This window comes from Chlorocebus sabaeus, chromosome 19 (assembly GCF_047675955.1).
Source record: "Chlorocebus sabaeus isolate Y175 chromosome 19, mChlSab1.0.hap1, whole genome shotgun sequence".
NCBI classification, from domain to species: domain Eukaryota; kingdom Metazoa; phylum Chordata; class Mammalia; order Primates; family Cercopithecidae; genus Chlorocebus; species Chlorocebus sabaeus.
This window is the reverse complement of record NC_132922.1, coordinates 39799-62883: the sequence shown is the minus strand read 5'-3', so window position 1 is coordinate 62883 and position 23085 is coordinate 39799. Positions and strand designations below refer to the sequence as shown.

Genomic DNA, 23085 nt, shown 5'->3' with positions numbered 1-23085 from the left:
CCTGCTGAGTGGAAGGAGGTGGTGAGCTACGTCTTGAAGGGTAAACAGTAAGGCAAGTGGGCAAAGGCAATCAAGAGGGAGCCGTGAGAAAGTAGAGGGCACAGGACCCAGCTCTGAGAGAGGGCCGGGGCTGCAGAGATGTGACCTCCCTGGAGGGGTGGGTTGCTCACAGGAGGGGCAGTGGTTTTAGAGCCTGTCCACACTGGGTTGAGGTGGCACGTGAATATGATAGAATGACAATCTCATACCTTGGCTCTGAGGTTAACCCTAGCCAGAGGTGGGGCCAGTGGCACCGTGGAGAAGTGCCACTAGCCCCAGACTCCGAGCCCCTGTGGAGACCCAGGTTTCCATCTGCAGCCTGGGGAGACCCACCCTCCTGATGCCGCACACTCAGGCCTAGAGCGAGTCAGGGGCCCCCTGCTCCCACACGCAGACCCTTGCATGGCCCCCCTCCTTGACTTCCTGTGCAGCCCTTTCCTTATGATGGCCTCAGTTTCTAATCCAAAAATGAGATGAAGATTAGGAAATGTTGAAAATTTGAAATTGTGTGGCCTCTGCTCTTCCTGTGGGCTGGCAGCCCCCAGCCACTCCCAAGACCTGTGGACAACTTTGGGGCCAGGCCAGGACATGGAGGCTGCTTTTGTTTTGTTTTGAGACAAGGTCTCACCCTGTCACCCAGGCTGGAATACAGTGGCAAGATCATGGCTCACTGTAGCTTCAACCTCCTGGAATCGAGCGATCCTCTTGCCTCCGCCTCCCAAGTAGCTGGGACCACAGCCGTGGGCCATCACACCTGGCTATTTTTTTTTTTTTTTGGTAGAGATGGGGGCCTCACTTGGCTGCCTAGGCTGGTCTAGAATTCCTGGCTTCAATCGATCCACCCTCCTCAGCCTTCCAAAGTGCTGAGATTACAGGCGTGAGCCACCTTGCCCAGTCTGAGGATGGTTTTCAAGCTGTCATCATCCATAGCCTCAAAGGGCCTTCGTCCTTCTCCACGGCGCCATGCAGACCCTCACTTGCTCGCTTAAACCACCCCTGAGGCACCTGCTTCCCCTGGGTGAAGGCCTGAAACCCACCCCTTTTTGGCCCTCAAGGTTTCACTGCCTTAACCATTCTGACTCCCTCTGGGATCTTCTTGCCTTCCTGGCTGGCTGGACACTGAGGATGGATGGATAAGGTTTCTGCTCCTCACAGAGGGCGGTGGGGACAGGAACGGAAGAATAGGCGATTGGGGGCTGGAAGGGATTGGAGATCGGGGTGAGAAAAACTGGGGTGGGAGTTGGATTGCCCGGGTAAATAAGGAATGGGGACAGAAGTGGGTATGGCTGGCGAAGGCAACGGGTGGTTGGGGTGAGCAGGAGCAGCGAGAATGGCTGGGATGAGCTGGAGGGGTCCCTGGGGGTTGGGGTGGAAGCAGAGAACAGGGAGGAGTTTGAGGGGAAGCTCCCATCCTGCCCCCTGGGCTGGGCACTCTGCCTCAGCCTGAACCGTGCCCTCGGATGGGACCCCACCTTCTGGCCCCAGACCTGTCACCCATCTCTCCTTTGCTCTTGGAACAGCATGAAGAAGGTCAAACAAAGTCACTCTGAGTTGAGATGTCTGTTGCTTCCATTAGATTAAATGAGAAAATTAAATGGGCTGGGCCAGGTACTTTTTCTGCAACCATCACTATAGCTAGGGGCAGGCACAATGACTGGCAGCCCCTTCTAGAATCAGAAGTGGGTAAGATTTGCAGAGTCAAACCATAATGGTCTTAGACATTGACACTGGGTCTTCAGACTTTGTTATTGATACCTCCTAAATATTTATAAAGAAATAGGTGCTATCCATTAAAAAACCTGAATAATATTTTCTTTAACAGTCAAAACTTTAATTTTTTTTCTTTTTTTTTTTTAGACGGGGTTTCACCCCAATTGCCTAAGCAGGAGTGCAATCGTGCTATCTTGGCTCACTGCAATTTCTGTCTCCCAGGTTCAAATGATTCTCCTGCCTCAGCTTCCTGAGTAGCTGGGACACAGGCACCACCGCACCTGGCTAATTTTTGTATTTTTTATAGAGACGGGGTTTTGCCATGTTGCCCAGGCTGGTCTGGGACTCCTGAGCTCAAGTGATCTTCCTGCCTCAGCCTCTGAAAGTGCTGGGATTACAGGCATGAACGTTGTTTGCACTTGGGCCCACTTCTTGAATTCTTCTTGCCATTTCTTGAATTGTATTTCCAAAGTCTTTTTCTGGTTATTTATCAGACACAATTTGATGCTTAGTTAAAATAAGTGAGGCCTCCTAACACTCAGTAGTGGAGCTGAAACCTATTAACATACAAGTCATCAAATAGGACCTCCTGCCCTTCAGCTAGAGGAAGTGAGGCTACCTGACATAAAGATAAAAAAAATCTCGGCCGGGCGCGGTGGCTCAAGCCTGTAATCCCAGCACTTTGGGAGGCCGAGGCGGGCGGATCACGAGGTCAGGAGATCGAGACCATCCTGGCTAACACGGTGAAACCCCGTCTCTACTAAAAAAAATACAAAAAAACTAGCTGGGCGAGGTGGCGGGCGCCTGTAGTCCCAGCTACTCAGGAGGCTGAGGCAGGAGAATGGCGTGAACCTGGGAGGCGGAGCTTGCAGTGAGCCGAGATCCGGCCACTGCACTCCAGCCTGGGCGGCAGAGCGAGACTCCGTCTCAAAAAAAAAAAAAAAAAAAAATTCTCCTGACACTCAGATGGAGGAAATAAAGTGTCTGGACCAGATAGGGCATATAGGAGATAGGAGGTTTCATGACTCTTAGGTAAGGGAGACGAGACCTTCAGACAACCAGGAAGAGGTGAGAATACCTGCAGACCTCAAGAGGCTGAGACAAGAACTTTGGACACCCAGAATAGAGGACACCTCATGATACTCTGGCAGAGGAGATGAAAGTTCCATGCCACTTAGACAGGGATATGAGACTATATTCAAGTAGAGGGTAGGACATGCCCTGGCACCCAGATGGGGGCAATGAGATCTCCCAGCACTCCAATATGCCAGTAAAGACTTCAGAATATTCATATAGGTAAAATACAACCTCTGGACATTCAGCTAGAAGATGTAAGACCTCTTGATTTTCAGGTAGAGAAAATGCGACAAGGTGACACTTAGGTGGTGTAGATGAGAATTCTTAACCTGTAGGTGGAGGCAATGCGGACCTCTGGCACTGAAGTGGAAAAACAGAGTTGTTGTTGCTTTCAAGGAAGGAGGTGATCACTCCCTGATACTAGGTAATATATATGAGACCTACTGAACATTCATTTGAGGATGTCATAAGTATGACATTCAGTTAGAGAAAATAGAAAAATCAAGATCATCTGATAATCTGAAAACTCAACACTCAGGAAGAGGAGACGAGATGTCCTGACACTCAGGTTGGAGACATGGGACCTTCTGACACCCACTTAGGTGATGTGGAACCTATTGACCCTCAGGCTGGTTGAGATCTTACATTCAGGTGGAAGAGGTAAAACTGCCTTCAGGCAGGTAGGAGTGTGACCTCCTGACACTTGCAGGAGATGGAAAAGGTTCTAACATTCAGGCATTTGCAATAAGCTTTTGTCACAATCTGGTAGGTGAGATGCTAGTTCCTGACAATCAGATGGGAAAAATGATGCTTCATGATATTCAGGTAGCTGTGACGAAAACTCTTGACATTCAAGGATAGGAGAAAACAAAACACTTGCTCCACCTCAGTCACAGAAAGGCAGTCTGGAGACACTCAGGATGATAGGAGACCTTATGATATTCAGCAACGGACAAGAAGGTGGGCTTTGCAGTTGTAAATTAGGGAAATTCAAAATGGCTCTTGGAAAAGTGTGTTGATAGCATGCACTTGGAAGAGGAAAAGAAATTTTCCCCAACAGCAATTAAGGATCAATTAATCTGCTGACCCCGACTCCTCTGATCCACAAACATGTTGCACTGTCTCATCACTGAAGGGCTGAGCCGCTCCTCAGTCTGTGAGTCTGCAGTGGTTACAGCATACCTGAGAGGCAGACCCCGAACCTGCACAAAGCCAGAGCCTTGGGTGATGTGGGGACCTCACAAGAGTAACTGGGAATGGAGACCCTGGCCTTGGGACAGAGGGAATGAGGCTGCACAGGAGTCCGCCATCATCCTGGTGCGGGGGGAGCCTATGCAGGAAGGCAGGAAGTCTCTTCGGCACAAACCAGTTAAGGCGAAGGGCTCTTACCTGGCTCGACTGCTGGGGGTGGGGTGGGAGGTCACCCCTGCTGATTGGCCAGGCAGCCACGGAGCTTTGTGAGGTCACTAGGATCTCAGGTCAGGCAGCGCTGGGAGTATGGTTGAGATGCTACCAACTGCCATTCTGCTGGTCTTGGCAGTGTCCGTGGTTGCTAAAGATAACGCCACGTGTGAGTAAGTGTCAGGGCACCTTGGTGGGGGAAGGATCTTCTGAGGAGCAGGTCCCACCCTGACTCCCTCTGTCCAGGGCTAGGGAAAAGGAGACTGGGCTTGGGCCTTAGCAGTCCCTGGGTCTCACAGCTCCTGTGACCCACATCCCTAACCTGGACTCCCCTGCTCCCACGGTCAGCAGCCTGGAGCCCCCAGACCCTCAGCTTTCATGGTTTCCTCCAGAGATGGATCCCTCAGCACCTCGGGCTCCTTGTGCCTCTCCCACTCCCCCAGCGACTGACCCCACTGTCTTGAAGACACAAACTCCTGATTTTGGGAGCCCTTATCCCTCCACAGACGGTTGAGACGTCCCAACCCGTGGTTGCACCCAACAGCCCCAGGATATCATCGCTTCACACTACTTGTGCCCCTAACCCCCAGTAGACTCTCTCACTCCAAGGTACCCCAAAACACCAACACCTCCCAAGCTATATGTGGCCTCCCACCTGTGACACAGTTCCCAGAGCCTCCACCTCTAGACCTCCACTGCTCTCAGTGTGCCCCCTACACCTGTGGGCCACAGTATCGGCCCCTGGCTACTATCCCTCTTCCCATCACTGTCAACCCAGTTCTGCAGCCCCAGGACCTCCTTCATCACCTGACTCTTCCCTGAGTCTCCGACCCAGGATTGGTTATAAAGACCTCAGGCCATTACACCCCTCTATCCCCAGGTCCCACATCCCCACCTCTACCCTCCTGTTCTGCCCAGGGATGGGCCATCCCTCAGGGCCCATACAGCCTGTCCTGGCTTCCTGCGGCCTCCTCTTTCTCCATCTGTGACTGTACCCACAAGATGGGAGAAGTCGTGGCCCCAGAACCATTTCCTAGAGCCTGCGGGTCCTACATGGCCCAGGCTGCCCCTGCTTTCCCAGAAGCCGGAAGCTCTTCCCGCTTTCCCAACCCCATGTCCCTGCTTCCCCTCAGTTGTGGAGTGACAAGGACAGGCTGTGCTCATGCTAGGTTTGACTGTGTCCTGGTCTCTCCCCAGTGGCCCCTGTGGGTTACGGTTCAGGCAGAACCCACAAGGTGGTGTCCGCATTGTCGGCGGGAAGGCTGCACAGCATGGGGCCTGGCCCTGGATGGTCAGCCTCCAGATCTTCACGTACGGCAGTCACAGGCACCACGCATGTGGAGGCAGCTTGCTGAATTCGCGATGGGTGCTCACGGCTGCTCACTGCTTCGTTGGCAAAAAGTACGTGTAGGGATGCACAGAGGGAGGTCTTCAGAACGGCTCTTCTCAGAGAGGGGTGCTCCCCAGGGACGCTGTGCAGAGTCTCCCTGGGGCTCTGGGTCAAGTGGCTGCCAGACTCTGGGGCTGGTCCAGACCTTTGCTAGGGGAAGGCCCTGAGGGTCACTGTCACCAGGCTTTTGTCCAACCAGTTGTGACCTGGCTTACCTTTGTGCCCACAGTAAAGTGTATGACTGGAGACTGGTTTTCGGAGCAAAGGAAATTACATACGGGAACAATAAACCAGTAAAGGCACCTCTGCAAGAGAGATATGTGGAGAAAATCATCATTCACGAAAAATACAACTCTGCAACAGAGGGAAACGACATTGCCCTCGTGAAGATCACCCCTCCCATTTCGTGTGGGCGTTTCATTGGGCCGGGCTGCCTGCCCCACTTTAAAGCAGGCCTCCCCAGAGGCCCCCAGATCTGCTGGGTGGCTGGCTGGGGATATATAGAAGAGAAAGGTGAGTATGGGAGCACCTCCAAGGGGGGACGCTGCTGGCCATTCTCCTGGTGGTCTTTGAGGTGCAGTGGTCACTTGTTGACACCCAGCCAAACAACTTTCATCCTCCTCACGGCGCTATATGTAGATACATCACTGTGGCCTTCCATAGTCCCCTGTGCCAGGTCACACGATGGGTGATTTGTCTTGCTTTCTACAGGAGGACTGATGGCAGGTGCAGGCAGAACTGCAGCATTGCTTAGAATGGGGTTGAGGCTGTGTCTGTATTTGGCACCCGGGGCCCAAGCTGCTGGACCCTGGAAACAAGGAGCAACCCTGAAACAGCCTTTGGAGAAGAGCTCCAGATAAGGTTATGTGGCTGTATGAGAGTGCCTTCCACTCTCTGGGCCTCGGTTTCCTCATCTGTAAATGGAAGGGCTGGATCAGATGTCTCCAAGCTGAACATTTCCTGACACCTGTGATTCCAGGGCCCAGCCTTCCTGCTTCCAGGCTGTCTTTGTCACCATCAGCAGCCGCCTCTGGGGCAGTCATAGCACCAAATCTACCCTCTCCATCCGAGTTACTTGACGTTTGCTCTGTAGACTGGGAAGGGGACAGGTGGTCGGTGTGGCTTTCTGTGGGTCATAGGCATTCCTCTATTTCAGGCTTCCTGGAGTGTCCACCAGGTACCTCTCCATTCAAGATGGGTGTAGCTGCCGCTCTAGACCTCTGTCTGTAACCAAGCTGTCTCTCTTTCCCCTGGCTCCCAGAAGATCTCTTGTCCATCCAACACTACCTAACACACTTGACACCAGATGAGTTCTAGGAGAGTAGGGGGAATTTCTTCCATACCAGACCAGGCTCATGGAGGGCCCCAGGTGTGACCTAGAACAAATTGTCATTACTGACTCCGTGGTCAGAGAAGTCCCAGACACCTCTCCCCACGTTCTCAGGCACACTAGAGATACTGTTTATCCCAGAAGCAACAGGTTACCCCATTAAATCGCAGCAATGGGTGGCAAGGTTTTGCCAGCAGGACAAGACCCAGTAGGCCTTGATCTCCGCATGTGGCCTATGCTTCCAGTTTTCCATAAGTGGTGAGTCCTTATCCAGTCACAGTAGAGATGTGAAGATGTGACTGAAATTAACGTAGCTCTCCATCTCTTTTTTTCCTTGATAATGGATAATGAGGCTTCTTAATTCAAGGCAATTCAGTCATTTGAGTTTGAAACGCAGCCTTTTTTGTGTAACAACAAAAAATAATTTGAGAATTCTTCCTTTAACTCTTATTTCCTTCTCTGAGGAGGTGGTCTAAGTTTCTGACAGGTTTGTCACCTCTCCTGTCCCTCAGGGAAGGGAGTCTCATCCCAGCTGTCCTTGTTCTCACTGGCCTCGCTTGACACATGGCCATCCCCTCTGGCCTGGAGGGACAGCCTCTATTCCAGCTGCCGATACCCATGGCTCTGCCCTGGCCTCTGTGCAGCCCCCTCGCCTGCCATGCTCTGTCCCCTGTCTGTCGATGTCCACAGCTCTTGGGGGTCCCTGTGGTCCTGGGAGGCTGAACTCAGGGTCCCCACTGCCAGTCATTGCTGTCCTATTCTATTTCTCAGAAGGATTGTAGTCTCCTAGCTACATCTTGGATGCCATGCAAAACCTTTTTTGTTCTGGAATTCCCATAAACCTAATAGGATAGCTCTGTTTCTGTTTTTGTTTTTGTTTTTGTTTTTGTTTTCATTTTTGCAAACACATTCTCTACCCATAAGCCCAAGTCTTTTTTTTTTTTTTTTTTTTTTGAGACGGAGTCTTGCTCTGTGGCCCAAGCTGGAGTGCAGTGGCCGGATCTCAGCTCACTGCAAGCTCCGCCTCCCGGGTTCACACCATTCTCCTGCCTCAGCCTCCCGAGTAGCTGGGACTACAGGCGCCCGCCACCTCGCCCGGCTAGTTTTTTTTTTTGCATTTTTTAGTAGAGACGGGGTTTCACCATGTTAGCCAGGATGGTCTCGATCTCCTGACCTCGTGATCCACCCGTCTCGGCCTCCCAAAGTGCTGGGATTACAGGCTTGAGCCACCGCGCCCGGCCAGCCCAAGTCTTAAAGAAACCCCCAGGCTCCAACTCCTGCGATTCCTTCAGACCTTCCGAGTCTTACCACCTCCACCCCCAGGCTCCAGCTCCTGTGATTCCTTCAGACCTTCCGTGTCTTACCACCTCCACCCCCAGGCTCCAGTTCCTGTGATTCCTTCAGACCTTCCGAGTCTTACCACCTCCACCCCCAGGCTCCATCCAGCTCCTGTGATTCCTTCAGATCTTCCGAGTCTTACCACCTCCAGCCCCAGGCTCCAGCTCCTGTGATTGTGATTCCTTCAGACCTTCCAAGTCTTACCACCTCCACCCCCAGGCTCCAGCTCCTGTGATTCCTTCAGACCTTCCGTGTCTTACCACCTCCACCCCCAGGCTCCAGCTCCTGTGATTCCTTCAGACCTTCCGTGTCTTACCACCTCCACCCCCAGGCTCCAGCTCCTGTGATTCCTTCAGACCTTCCGAGTCTTACCACCTCCACCCCCAGGCTCCATCCAGCTCCTGTGATTCCTTCATACCTTCCGAGTCTTACCACCTCCAGCCCCAGGCTCCAGCTCCTGTGATTCCTTCAGACCTTCCGAGTGTTACCACCTCCAGCCCCAGGCTCCAGCTCCTGTGATTCCTTCATACCTTCCGAGTCTTACCACCTCCAGCCCCAGGCTCCATCCAGCTCCTGTGATTCCTTCAGACCTTCCGAGTCTTACCACCTCCAGCCCCAGGCTCCAGCTCCTGTGATTCCTTCATACCTTCCGAGTCTTACCACCTCCAGCCCCAGGCTCCAGCTCCTGTGATTCCTTCAGATCTTCCGTGTCTTACCACCTCCAGCCCCAGGCTCCAGCTCCTGTGATTCCTTCATACCTTCCGAGTCTTACCACCTCCAGCCCCAGGCTCCAGCTCCTGTGATTCCTTCAGACCTTCCGAGTGTTACCACCTCCAGCCCCAGGCTCCAGCTCCTGTGATTCCTTCAGACCTTCCGAGTCTTACCACCTCCAGCCCCAGGCTCCAGCTCCTGTGATTCCTTCAGACCTTCCGTGTCTTACCACCTCCACCCCCAGGCTCCAGCTCCTGTGATTCCTTCAGACCTTCCGAGTCTTACCACCTCCTTCAACTCATCTGCTTTGGGGCTGGAAGAGCTATCCCCAGGTATTGCTTCTTTCCCATTGGGTTTTGAGTCCCAGCAGGCTTTTAAGCATTTGTTATTTAAAGCCCAGGTGTCAGCCGGGTGCAGTGGCTCATTCCCGTAATTTACCCAGCACTTTGGGAGGCCGAGGCGGGTGGATCACCTGAGGTCAGGAGTTCGAGACCAGCCTGGCCAACATGGTGAAACCCCATCTCCTCTGAAAATACAAAACATTAGCAGGGTGTGGTGGTGGGCGCCTGTTGTCCCAGCTACTCGGGAAGCTGAGGCAGGAGAATCACTTGAACCCAGGAGGTGAAGGTTGCGGTGAGCCAAGATTGTGCCACTGCACTCCAACCTGGGTGACAAGAGTGAAACTTCATTTAAAAACAAACAAACAAACAAACAAAAAACTTGCCAAGGTGTTGGGATTGAGAAAACCCTTTTCTATTTCAGGACACCTGGCTCTTCACAATGAAACCCATGGCTTTCAAGACTATGGCTCTGCCATAGATTTAAAAAGTCGTCTTGGCCAGGCACGGTGGCTCACGCCTGTAATCCCAGAACTTTTGGAGGCCGAGGTGGGCGGATCACAAGGTCAGGAGATCGAGACCATCCTGGCTAACACAGTGAAACCCTGTCTCTACTAAAAATACAGAAAATTAGCCAGGTGTGGTGGCGGGCACCCGTAGTCCCAGCTACTTGGGAGGCTGAGGCAGGAGAATGGCATGAACACGGGAGGTGGTGTTTGCAGTGACCCGAGATTGCCCCACTGCTCTCCAGCCTGGGCAACAGAGCGAGACTCCATCTCAAAAAAAAAAAAAAAAAAAAAAAGAAGTCTTGTTAATGGCTAATAAGCCCCAGGATTGTTGTCATTGTTGTTTCAATGTCACCCTTACCTCAAGGGCAGTGCATGTACAAAACTCTCACTGCTGCTTGGATGGTAAGAAAAGGTAGGGGCTGAGGGGATTAAAAAACATAAAGCCCAGGGAACACTCGTTCCAGCAGCCGCTTACCAGACACCTGCCTGTGCCTAGCCCTGTGCACATCACTCTTGTGTTCCCTGTCTCCTGTCTTGGCCTGTGTAGCTATGTTCTGGGTCTGCCCCTACCTCAGTCTGCTCCCATCTGCTCTGCAGGTGACGTCCAGACCCACCCCCTGGGTTGTAGGTGCTGCTGTGGTGGGGGCCAGAGTGGCTGCTGCTGTTGGGGACCCTTCTGTCTGTGAGACCCCATGAAAAGGAGCAACTCTGACTGTGTGCACTGTAGCATTGGGTCTTTCTAACCCAAAGGTCATGGTAGAGAGTCCAGGGCTTGCTTTTTTTTTTTTGAGACGGAGTCTCACTCTGTCACCCAGGCTGGAGTGCAGTGGTGCCATCTCGGCTCACTGCAAGCTCCACCTCCCGGGTTTACACCATTCTCCTGCCTCAGCCTCCCGAGTAGCTGGGACTACAGGCGCTCACCACCACGCCCAGCTAATTTTTTGGTTTTTTTTTTTAGTAGAAACGGGGTTTCACCGTGTTAGCCAGGATGGTCTTGATCTCCTGACCTTATGATCCGCCCACCTCGGCCTCCCAAAGTGCTGGGATTACAGGCGTGAGCCACTGTGCCCGGCTGAGTCCAGGGTTTTCAAGGAAGTTCCGCATCAGGGTCGTTTCAACCGCCTCTGCCCCTGCCAGGTCTGCCAGTGTGTGGAGGCGCTGCCCCGAGCTTCCCTTGCAGTCTCCTTGGAACAGATCTGTAGCATATGGGGAGGAGCTTATCGATCCAACTCCAGCAGATGCTGTCCACAGCTGAGCCAAGGAGTCCTGATGAGGGACAAGAAGCAGGGAGGGTGGCCTACAGCCAGACTGTGGGAGTGGACAGTGTGTCTCAGACTGGAGTCTGGAGAGGAGCAGTCCTGAGGCCAGGCTGTAGCCCTACCACATCTCTGATGTGACCTGGGTGGGCAGTGCTCCAGCCTTCTGGTCCAAAATGGGAATAACGGGACCATGTGACTCAGTGAGTGCTTAGTGCACACTAGGTGTTATTGGTAATACTGCAGCTAACCTCCATAATCCACCGTTAATATGCACACCCACCCTCCACCGCCCATTCTCCATCTACCTGTCCATGGGCCTCCACCCTTCCTTCCTCTCTTCCTCGCTCCTCTGGACTTGATTTGGGTAACATTTCCCCACTTCCTCCCACCACCTCTCGTCTGCTCTTTCTGGTGTATAAGGAGAGGTCGGGGCATTGACTGGATGGGTCTGAGGTTTAACTGGAGCGTCACAGAGGATGGGGTTCGGTGGGGCAAGGAGGCAGGGCTTTTGTCCGCATCTCCCATGATCACTGACCACTGAGTGGTCTGACTGTAGCCCCCAGGCCATCATCTATGCTGATGGAGGCACGTGTGGATCTCATCGACCTGGACTTGTGTAACTCGACCCAGTGGTACAATGGGCGCATTCAGCCAACCAATGTGTGCGCGGGGTATCCTTTAGGCAAGATCGACACCTGCCAGGTAACCTTCCTTCTGGCTTCTGGGCCCCTGGGTCCCTCCGGGACTCTCCCGGCCCCTGAGAACATCCTCATTTTGGATCCCCAAGCTCCATTATCTCCACCCCTCTGCCTAGGGCCCTTCTCTAGTGACTGCTTCCCTGGTCCCTTTTCTAGCACCTACAGTCACAGTGGGGATGAGAGGTGGCAGCCACGGGCAGCCCCTGCCATGTGCCCCTATGGACACGTGCGCTTGCTCATCTCACTGCAAGGAAAGCCCTGACAATCCACACCCTCCTCACATCCCAAATGAAGCCCTTGACACCCCCTCAAACTTTACCACAACCACTTGTGTTTATGGCAGCAGGAAACCATGTGACTGTGGAAATTGTCCTCCCAGAGCCTTCTGACCCCTCTTGGCAGGGAAAGAGTGGTTCAGGCAGATCGTGACCTCTGTGTCCTTCTGGGCAGGGGGACAGTGGCGGGCCTCTCATGTGCAAAGACAGCAAGAAAGGCGCCTACGTGGTCGTGGGAATCACAAGCTGGGGGGTAGGCTGTGCCCGTGCCAAGCGCCCCGGAATCTACACGGCCACCTGGCCCTATCTGAACTGGATTGCCTCCAAGATTGGTTCTAATGCTCTGCATATGATTCAACCGGCCACCCCTCCACCCCCCACCACTAGACCGCCCCCAATTCGACTCCCCTCCTCCCACCCTATCTCTGCTCACCTTCCTTGGTATTTCCAACCGCCCCCTCGACCACTTCCATCCCGACCACCTTCAGCTCAGCCTCGACCCCCACCTCCACCCCCGCCCCCACCCCCACCTCCACCCTCACCTTTACCTCCACCCCCGCCCCCACCTCCACCCTCATCTACCACAAAACCTCCCCAAGGACTTTCTTTTGCCAAGCGCCTACAGCAGCTCATAGAGGCCTTGAAGGGGAAGACCTATTCCGACGGAAAGAACTATTATGATATGGAGACCACAGAGCTCCCAGAACTGACCTCTACCTCCTGATCTGACCCGGTTCTCAACAGACCCAGTGAGCCCTTCAGTGCTGAGAAAAAGGAAAGATGAAATAAATAAATAAACATATATATACACACACACACACATATCTGTATGTATACATGCATATACATAAAGGGATGCTTTCTGGACTTCTTCCTATCTCCCCTCCCAACTCAACCCAAATTTCCCCTAAAAAATCTACCCTCTCTCCTTCACCCTACAATAAGATGGAATTGCTTGTACATTAGTGCCAATTGTGTTTTTTAAAATCTTGATTTTTAATGCTGGAATGAGGTGACCTGGGGCTGTAGACCAGGAATGGTCCTTATTTCTCACTTAGGGAAAACGACAAATGGTGAAAATAAAAGAGCCATCTCTGCATGTGCAAGTCAAAGCGGGTGGGCCTCCAAAACAGCAGCTGGGAGTGAGCTGACTGGGAAAGAAGGGGTGTGGGTCCAAGTCTTCTATCAGGAGGCTGTGTTTTCCTGGTGGTGTCGACGCCCACAGAGAAGATTCTGCATGAAGGTTGAACCCCGCAGAACACAAAGGCTAAAGAGGCCACTGGGCCACCAAAACAAGTGTCTACTACCAAACACAATTTTACTGTTCATTACTTGCCTGTAGTTAAATCTTAATAGTTCCTGGATTTGAGCAAATTTAAAAATGTATTCTTTGCTAGAGCTTTCCAGGAACTGCAATGTGGAATACTTTTTGGATGCCCCGAGTGAGCTTTGAATGGCTTCCTTAGGATTTGGGGTTATTTATTTTAAGACCTTCCACTGCAAGGAACAGAAACCAGTTAGAGCCATTTAAGTGATAAGGATGAAAAGATGTCACACAGAACCAATAGGAAAGGCCAGAAGCAGATACCAAGAATGGTGAGGAACCCAGGCAAGGCATGACCCTGGTCTGCATAGAGTACCTGCCCCACCCTGCCCCATGCTGGGGACAGCAGCATAGAGTACTTGGAACTGTTCACATCTATTTGCAAAATCCTGGGAAAGAAATCCTCCAGCCTGACCAATATGGTGAAACCCCATCTCTACTAAAAACACAGAAAAATTAGCCGGGTGTGGTGGCGGTGCCTGTAATCCCAGCTACTTGGGAGGCTGAGGCAGGAGAATTGCTTGAACCCGGGAGGCGGAGGTTGCAGTGAGCCATGATCGCACCACTGCACCACTGCGCTCCAGCCTGGGTGACAGAGTGAGACTCTGTCTCAAAAAAAAAAAAAAAAAAAAAAAAAAGGAAATCCTGATGGGTTCAGGCCAACTGCTTACTCTGATCAGGGAGTAAAAATGCAAAACTTGACTGCTGGTTTAACCCCTTGTGAGACTGAAGATGGCAGGTCTCAGAAAGAGAGAAAACCTTGGCTCTTGGCTGCACAGTCATTGCAACAAGTTTTCACTCGTACGTGTGTCCACCTAGCGGCTTGTGTCAGTCAAGTGCAAGGTGGTCCTATGCCCCGGTTACCAAGACAGGTGGCAGAGAAGGTGCCATGGCAGGTGGGAGGAACCCTGACTGTGAAAGCTCAAAGGACCACGCCTCGGGTGTGCCCACCTGGACATCCGAGGGATGGAGCAGCTGTGAATCTTCATCTTTAAAATTTATTGGTCTACCTAGGTTCAAACAAATACCCTGCTCCACCCCTTATAAGCTCTGTGCTCTGGGGAAGATGTGCCAGAGGGCTGTGTGACCATGAAATAAGGACAGATGCAGAGCATCAAAGCAGGGCTTGACACCGGAAACATGCATGAACGTGGACTGTCATTCATGGGCCAGCTGGTGGTGACTGCTGGTGCATACTCTTTTATTTTTATTTTTTGAGATGGAGTCTCGCTCTGTCGCCCAGGCTGGAGTGCAGTGGCGCGATCTCGGCTCACTGCAAGCTCCGCCTCCCGGGTTCACGCCATTCTCCTGCCTCAGCCTCCTGAGTAGCTGGGACTACAGGCGCCCACCACCTCCCCGGCTAATTTTTTGTATTTTTAGTAGAGACGGGGTTTCACCATGGTCTCGATCTCCTGACCTCGTGATCCGCCCGCCTTGGCCTCCCAAAGTGCTGGGATTACAGGCGTGAGCCACCACGCCCAGCACAGCTGGTGCATACTCTTATGCTTATCTGCAGGGGCACTTTGGTGCCTGCCATTTTCCTCTTATGACCCCTGAAATGCTTTGGCCACATAAGAGGGCTTGCATATTGAGTCGAATGGCCCATAGCGCCGTAGAATAGTAACAGCTGATCACACTTAAAACGTTCTATCTGCCTTGGCTAAGAGCTGGTGCTTCTGAAGTTGGAGTTGGTAATTCATTTTGTTGACTTTTAGGCTCTCTCTCCTGAAGCCAGTTTCTTAATCTTCCTACTGGGTGTATGATCTTTGTACCCTGGTGCCAGACACTTGACATTCTCTAAATATTAAGCATACAAAATGCAAGGCCCTGTGCAGAAGCCGTAACAGCAGCAGCTTGGAATTCACCCTCAGTGACCCTGAGCCAGACACAGAGCCAGGTGGGTTTGCACATAGATGTATGGGGCAAGGTGTGCTGGCTGCGGTCACGAAGGGGTTTTGGACAAGTTGGGGTTGAGCTACAGCAGCAGCAGCTTTCTTCTACCCCAGAGACTTCACTGTTTCTCTTCTGAGCTTTCTGGGATCCAGAGTTGATTTTCTTGATTCTGTCTCCCCATAAATGCTCCTTGTCCTTAGTTCCTTCTCTCCCCAGTGACGGAGAAAATCTTACCCTGGGTCTATCACCTATAGCTGACATCTGGATCTCCCTGGAGAGACAGGGCCTACTCTCAAGGAACACTCTATGGGAGACCATAGACTGGATGGAGAATTCAAGCCGTGATTCCTGGAAACTTCACACGCACATTAATACGGTGACAGGTCACATAATCTCCTGCTTTTTCAACATTCGTACTGCTCTATGACTTGCTTTTCCATTTAGCAAATATAGAGATATTTCTATGTTAGTGTGTACAGGCCCATCTTATGTCTCTACATTGATCTTCCACAATAGGGTTACTTATAAGACAAAGTGCCACAGTTCTTTCCTAGGGAGGAATGTTTAGCCTTCTGTGGTGCATGAGAGTGTCCATTTCCCTACATCTAAGTCAACACTGTTCTTGTCAAACATGTCTATCTTTACCAATGTAATAGATGTTCCAATTTTCTTTTCTTTTTTTTTTTTTTTGAGACGAGTCTCGCTCTGTCGCCCAGGCTGGAGTGCAGTGGCCAGACCTCAGCTCACTGCAAGCTCCGCCTCCCGGGTTCACGCCATTCTCCTGCCTCAGCCTCCGGAGTAGCTGGGACTACAGGCGCCCGCCACCTCGCCCGGCTAGTTTTTTGTATTTTTTAGTAGAGACGGGGTTTCACCGTGTTAGCCAGGATGGTCTCTATCTCCTGACCTCGTGATCCACCCGTCTCGGCCTCCCAAAGTGCTGAGATTACAGGCTTGAGCCACCGTGCCTGGCCCCAATTTTCATTTTTAAAATTGACACTCTTTGATCTGCCTTCATGTTCCTATGGGTAGTTTTACCCTTAAACTTTCAGATCCTGAAGCAGGCGTCTCCTGCGCATAGTGACAGGAGAAACAGGGAAGAATGACCAGCTGTGTGACAAACTAAAACTAGACATCTGAGGGGTGTGCCCACCTGGACATCTGAGAGGTGTGCTCACTGTTTTCTCATGGGACGCCTAAGCCAATGAAAAGTATTTGTAAAAACCAAATTCATAATGAAGCTTATTGATAGCAGCAATAAAAGAAAAGCAACAATAAAAGAAAATGGTTTGACAGTGGCTAAACTCTACAGGGCAAGACTCTGATGCCAGAACAGTGGGCGTGGCAGGGATCATGCACAATACTGACACATACAGAGGCAGAGGTCCTCGTTGTGTATCTCATCAATATATGAAATCTTACAATATTTGCAAGGGAAAACGTTCTGGTGAATCCAATCTTAGAAAATTTACAATGGAAATGTGAAAAAATGAAAATGATTCATCTTTAATACGTAGAAAACTGACCAAGAAACAGAAGTTAACTTAATGGAGTTTACTCCAGAAACTCCATTCTTGGTAAAGAATCATCAGTGATCTAGTTCTGAACACTATACATGGGTTTTTGCATGGACATGTGCTTTCATGTCTCTCGGGTAAATACTTAGGGGTGGAATGGCTGGATCATTTGATAGGTGTAAGTTTTGACATACGAATGCATCCCTGAAGCAATCACCAGAACCCAGAGAGTGAACACGTCCATCACTCCCTCAAGTTTCCTTGCGGTACTTTACAATCCTTCCGGCTGGTCCCCTCTCCTGCCCCAGGCAATGTCTGATCTGCTTTGTCTCACTATCAATTTGCTTTTCTCATAATTTTACATAAATGAAACCCAATAGCAAGCCCTTTTTAAAATCTGTCTTCTTTCGCTCAGCATAATCATTTTGAGATTCACTTTGTGTATCAGTGATTTATTCTTTCCGTTGCTGAGTATTTCATCACACAGCTATACCACAGTTTGTTTTCCTGTCTACCCACCGACGGACATTGGGTTGTTTCCAGTCTGGGTTATTCCAAATGAAGCAGCTATGTGCACTCAAATACCAGCACTTGTGTGGGCGTACACGCTCATATCTCTTGGCTAACCATGTATGTGAGGGATGGCTGGGCCATTTGGTAGGTATATGTTAAAAAGCACTTTTTAAAAAACTTCCAGAGTGTTTTTTCAAAGTGATTGCAACATTTCGCAGTCCCACCTGCAGTATATGAGAGTTCTGACTCTTCCACAGCCTTGACAACACTTGGTATGGTCAGTCTTTTTAATTTTAGTCATTCTGGTAGGTGTGTGACAATATTTCATTGTGGTTTTAATTCGCGTTTGCTTAATGGCTGGTGATGTCAAGCATATTATTTCATGTGCTCGTTGTCATCCATCCATCTTCTTTGGGGAAGTGTCTGTTCAAATCTTTTGCCTATTTAAAAACTTCAGTTGTCATCTTTTTATAGAGTTTTGAGAGTTCTTTTTATATGCTGAATGTAAGTTCTTTGTCAGTTGTTTTTATTTTATTATTTTTTATTTTTTTATTTTTTTTTTTGAGACGGAGTCTCGCTCTGTCGCCCAGGCTGGAGTGCAGTGGCCGGATCTCAGCTCACTGCAAGCTCCGCCTCCCGGGTTCACGCCATTCTCCTACCTCAGCCTCCCGAGTAGCTGGGACTACAGGCGCCCGCCACTGCACCCGGCTAATTTTTTTCTATTTTTTAGTAGAGACGGGGTTTCACCATGGTCTCGATCTCCTGACCTTGTGATCCGCCCGCCTCGGCCTCCCAAAGTGCTGGGATTACAGGCGTGAGCCACCGCGCCCGGCCTCTTTGTCAGTTGTATGCATTGTAAATATCTTCTCCAAGTCAAAGGCTTGCTTTTTAATTCTCTAAACAGTGTCTTTTGGAGCACAACAGTTTTAAACTTTAAGGGAGTACAACTAATCAATTTATTGTTTACATCTATTGTATGTTATTCGGCATATCTATTCATTTATTTAGGACTTCTTCAATTCTCTCAGCAATGTTTTATAGTTTTGAGTGTGCAAGTTTTTCACATGTTTTGTCAGAATTATTTATAAGTATTTCATATTCTGATACTCAATTGTTGACTGCTAGTATACAGAAATACAATTGATTTTTGTGTGGTTATCATGTATCTTGAAATCATGGATCATGATTTTGGTGTATGATCTAAGAGATTTTTGCTTAACCTGAGGTCACAGAAATGTTATTTTATGTTTTATTCTAGAAATGTTAGAATTTTAGGTTTTTCACTTAGGTTTATGATCCATTTTGAGTTAATTTTTGTATTTGGTATGAACGTGGATTGAAAAATTTTTTTTTTTCCTGAGACAGAGCTTCACTCTTGTTGCCCAGGCTGGAGTGCAGTGGCACAATCTCGGTTTACTGCAACCTCCGCCTCAACCTCCCAAGTAGCTGTGATTACAGGCATGCACCACCACGCCTGGCTATATATTTTTTTGTTTTTGTATTTTTAGTAGAGATAGGGTTTCACCATGTTGGCTAGGCTGGTCTTGAAATCCTGACCTCAGGTAAATCTTCCTATCTCAGCCTCCCAGAGTGCTGGAGATTACAGGCATGAGCCACTACGCCCGGCTGAAAATTCTTTGGTATATGATGTCCAATGGCTCCAGCACTATATGTTCAAAGATTCTCCTTTCTCCACTGAAATGCCTTTGTACCTCTGAAGAAAATCAGTTGTTCATATATGTCTGGCTCTGCTTTTGAGCTATTTTGTTCCTTTTATGTATTTGTTTATCTTGAAACCAATACCACACCGTCTTACTGCAAATGGGTTTACAGTAAGTCTGGAAATCAGGTAGTCTACATCTTCCAACTTTTGTGCTTTCTTAAAGCTGTTTCGGCAAGTTTAGGTCCTTTGCATTTCCATATGAATTTTAGCATCAGTCTCTTGATTTCTACAGTAAAAATTCTGGCTGGGCGCAGTGGTTCATACCTGTAATTCCAGCACTTTGGGAGGCCGAGGCGGGTGGATCATGAGGTCAGGAGATCGAGACCATCCTGGCTAACAAGGTGAAACCCTGTCTCTACTAAAAATACAAAAATTAGCCAGGCTTGGTGGTGCATGCCTGTAATCACAGCTTCTCAGGAGGCTGAGGCAGGAGAATGGCGTGAACCCGGGAGGCGGAGCTTGCAGTGAGCCGAGATTGCACCACTGCACTCCAGCCTGGACAGCAGAGTGAGACTCTGTCTCAAAAAAGAAAAAAAATTCTGCTGAGATTCAGCAATCACACTACTGCGTATACATCTAAAGGACTATAGATTTCAACATGAAATCAGTATGTTAAAGAAATATTTGCATTCCCATGTTCATTGCAGCACTGTTAATAGCTAAGATATGGAATCAACCTAAGCATACATCAACAAAATGAATGGATCAAGAAAATGTGATGTATATACACAACGGAATACTATGTAGCCATCAAAAAGGAGATTTTACTATTTGTGACAATATGGATGAACTGGAGGACACTGAGTGAAATAAGCCGGACACAGAATGATACATACTGCATGATGTCACTTATATGTGGCGTGTAGTAAAGTCTAAGTCATAGAAACAGAGTAAAAGGGTGGTTTCCAGAGGCTGGGGGGTGGGAAGATTGGGGAGACTTTGGTCAAAGGACACAAAATTTCAGTTATTCAGGATTAGTAAGTTCAAGACATATATTACACATCATGTAATTACACATCATGGTGACTATAGTTAATAACAATATATTGTACACATAAAAATTGACCAAAGAGTGGATTTTAAGTGTTCTAACTACAAAGAAAATGGTAATTATGTGAGATAATGTTAAATAACTTGATTTAGCCATTCCACAATATATACATGTATCAAAACATCATGTTGTATATCATAAATATATACAATTTTTGCTTGCCAGTTGAAAAGAATCTGCTAATGTTTTCATTGTGATTATGTTGAATTTGCAGATCAATTTGGGAAGACATGACACCCTAACAATACTGTGTCCTCTGAATTATGAACTCAGTATATCTATTCATTTCTTTAGGGCTGCTTCAATTTCTCTCAGCAATGTTTTGTAATTTTGAATGTGCAGGTTTTTCACATATTTTGTCAAAATTATTTCTAAATATTTCATATTCTGATACTCCATTGTTGATTGCCAGTATACAGAAATACAATTGATTTTTGTGTGGTTACCATGTATCTTGAAACCTTGCCAAGTTCATTTATTAATTCTGGTGCTCTCTTTGTAGCTGCCACTGGATTTCGACATAGACAATCAAGCCTTCTGTGAATAAAGACAGTGTTATTTATCTATTTATTTATTTTTGAGATGGAATCTCACTCTGTCTTCCAGGCTGGAGTGCAGTGGCACAATCTTGGCCCACTGCAGCCTCTGCCTCCCGGGTTCAAGTGATTCTCCTGCCTCAGCCTCCCAAGTAGCTGGGATTACAGGCACACACCATCACACCTGGCTAATTTCTGTATTTTTAGTAGAGACGGGGTTTCACCATGTTAGCCAGGCTGGTCTGGAACTCCTGACCTCAGGTAAACCACCTGCCTTGGCCTCCCAAAGTACTGGGATGACAGGTGTGAGCCACCGTGCCCAACCTTATTTATGTTTTTCTATCTGAAAGCCCTTATTTGTTTTTCTTGCCTTATTTCACTAGCCAGAACCTCCAGTACAATGCTGAATGAAAGTGGTGAGAGTGGATATTCTTATCTTGTTCCTGAGCTTAAGCATGAAAACTTCAGTCTGTTGCCATTAAGTGTGATGTTAACTGTGGGTTTTTCACAAATACCATTTATTAGGCTGAGGATATTTTCTTCTTTAAGAAAAATATAAAGGTTTATATTTTTGCTAAGAGGTTTATATTTTTATTTTTTACACAGTAATGAGTGTTGAATTTTGCCAGCTTGTCATACATTTATTGAGATGATCATGCAATTTTCCTGTTTTACTTTGTTAATCCGGTGTATTAAATAAACTATTTTAGAACAACTTTAGATTTATAGTTGTCACAGATTGTTACAATTTACTCCTTTCGTTTGAGACTATTTCTCAGTCTTTCTTTGCTCTTATATGACCTTGACAATTTTGAGGGATAGTTAGTTATTTTGTAGAATGTCCCCTCCATTTGAATTTGCGTAATATTTTTCTCATGATTATATTGGGATTATGAGTTTTGGGAAAGAGTGTCAAAGAGACAGATTATCCTCATCACATCCTATCAGGAGTCTACAACATACATATGACAACAGTGATGACACTAACCTTGGTCCCTTGGTCAGGGCAGTGTTCTCCGGGTTTCACTGCTGCTCGCTCTCCATAAGTGCTTCTTCAGAAGTGGGCCACTCAGTCCAGCCCACTCTCTGTAGTGATGGTGGTTGGGGGTGTTGGTTCCACCCCCTGCAGATGGCAGGAGTTACACATAGTATTTTTAATTTTTTTGTATGAAAGATTTGTCTCTATTATTCATCTATTCATTATATTAGTATAGAGCCCTAATGTGTATTTATTTTATGCAGTGGACTATAAACCAATATGACATTATATAATTTGTTGCTCACATTTTTCCAGCTTTGCCCACTGTGAGCCCTTTCACGTAGGCTCTTGAGTTCCTTTGACATGCCTCCATCATTTTTTAAATTAAAAAAATTATTACTAATTTATTTTTATTTTATGGAGATACGTTCTTGCTATGTTACAGCCCACGCTGGTCTTGAACTCCTGGCCTGAAGCAATCCTCCTACCTTGGCCTTCCAAAGTGCTGGGATTACAGGTGTGAGCCATTGCACCTGACTTCATTTTGTTTTTTGAGCACATCCTTACTTTCTGATATAATAAGATGCTAGAGGCTCATTTTGCATTTCTCCTGCTTCAACCCTGGAATCCACCATTTCTCTAAAGTAACCTGGGTCTTTCATTGGAAAGTGTTTTTTTAGAGACTAAGATCTGGACACTGGGTGTGCTTGTCAATACTGAGATGTGTTACTTCTAAGCCCTCAAAGCTGGATGAAACAGTTAGGTAATATATGTTGTATACTAACCCATGTATATACCTGTATCTATTATTGTTTTCGTATCTATCCATTTTATATATATATAAAGCTAAACGAGAGGTCACAATAATTCTTTCGCCTCTTATCCAGTACCGCAAGATTTAGTTTATCCTTTTCTTGCTTTCAATTATTATTATTATTTTTTAGATGGAATCTTGCACTGTCGTTTAGGCTGGAGTGCAGTGGCGTGTGATCTCAGCTCACTGCAACCTCCCCGTCGTGGGTTCAAGTGATTCTCCTGTTTCAGCCTCCTGAGTAGCTAGGACTACAGGTATGTGCCACCATGCCTGGTTCATTTTTTGTATTTTTAGTAGAGATGGGGTTTCACCATGTTGGCCAGGCTGGTCTTGAACTCCTGACCTCGTGATCCGCCTGCCTCGACCTCCCAAAGTGCTGAGATTACAGGCGTGAGCCACCGAGCCCAGCCCCATTAAATAATTTTTAAATGTCTAACTGACACTGCACTCCTGGGATAAACTCCACTTTAGTCATGTGTATTATCCTTTTAATATGCTGCTGGATTTCTCTTATTTATTTATGTATTTATTTTATTTAGAGGCAGGGTCTCATTCTGTCATCCAGGCTGGAGTAAAGTGGTGCAATCATAGTTTACTGTAGCTTTGGACTTTTGGGCTCAAGCGATCCTTTCATCTCAGCCTCCCGAGTAACTGAGACTACAG

General features: G+C 48.4%; 1 protein-coding gene across 1 annotated transcript; it reads left to right on the top strand.

Annotated features, from left to right (window-relative positions):
• Positions 1-4096: 4096 nt before the first annotated feature.
• On the top strand, positions 4097-12927 carry ACR (acrosin). Its single transcript, XM_038007222.2, has 5 exons — positions 4097-4400; positions 5425-5628; positions 5847-6130; positions 11659-11804; positions 12251-12927. Exons 1-5 carry the CDS (start codon positions 4324-4326, stop codon positions 12797-12799), a joined length of 1260 nt encoding a protein of 419 aa, XP_037863150.1. The 5' UTR covers positions 4097-4323; the 3' UTR covers positions 12800-12927.
• Positions 12928-23085: the final 10158 nt, after the last annotated feature.

What these genes read in the sequence shown, in the direction of transcription:
- ACR (XM_038007222.2), top strand. Translation starts at nt 4,324, where the DNA reads ATGGTTGAGATGCTACCAACTGCCATTCTGCTGGTCTTGGCAGTGTCC. An exon ending in GGGATATATAGAAGAGAAAG is followed by an intron (nt 6,131 to 11,658) that starts GTGAGTATGGGA and finishes GTCTGACTGTAG; the next exon opens with CCCCCAGGCCATCATCTATG. An exon ending in GCAAGATCGACACCTGCCAG is followed by an intron (nt 11,805 to 12,250) that starts GTAACCTTCCTT and finishes CCTTCTGGGCAG; the next exon opens with GGGGACAGTGGCGGGCCTCT.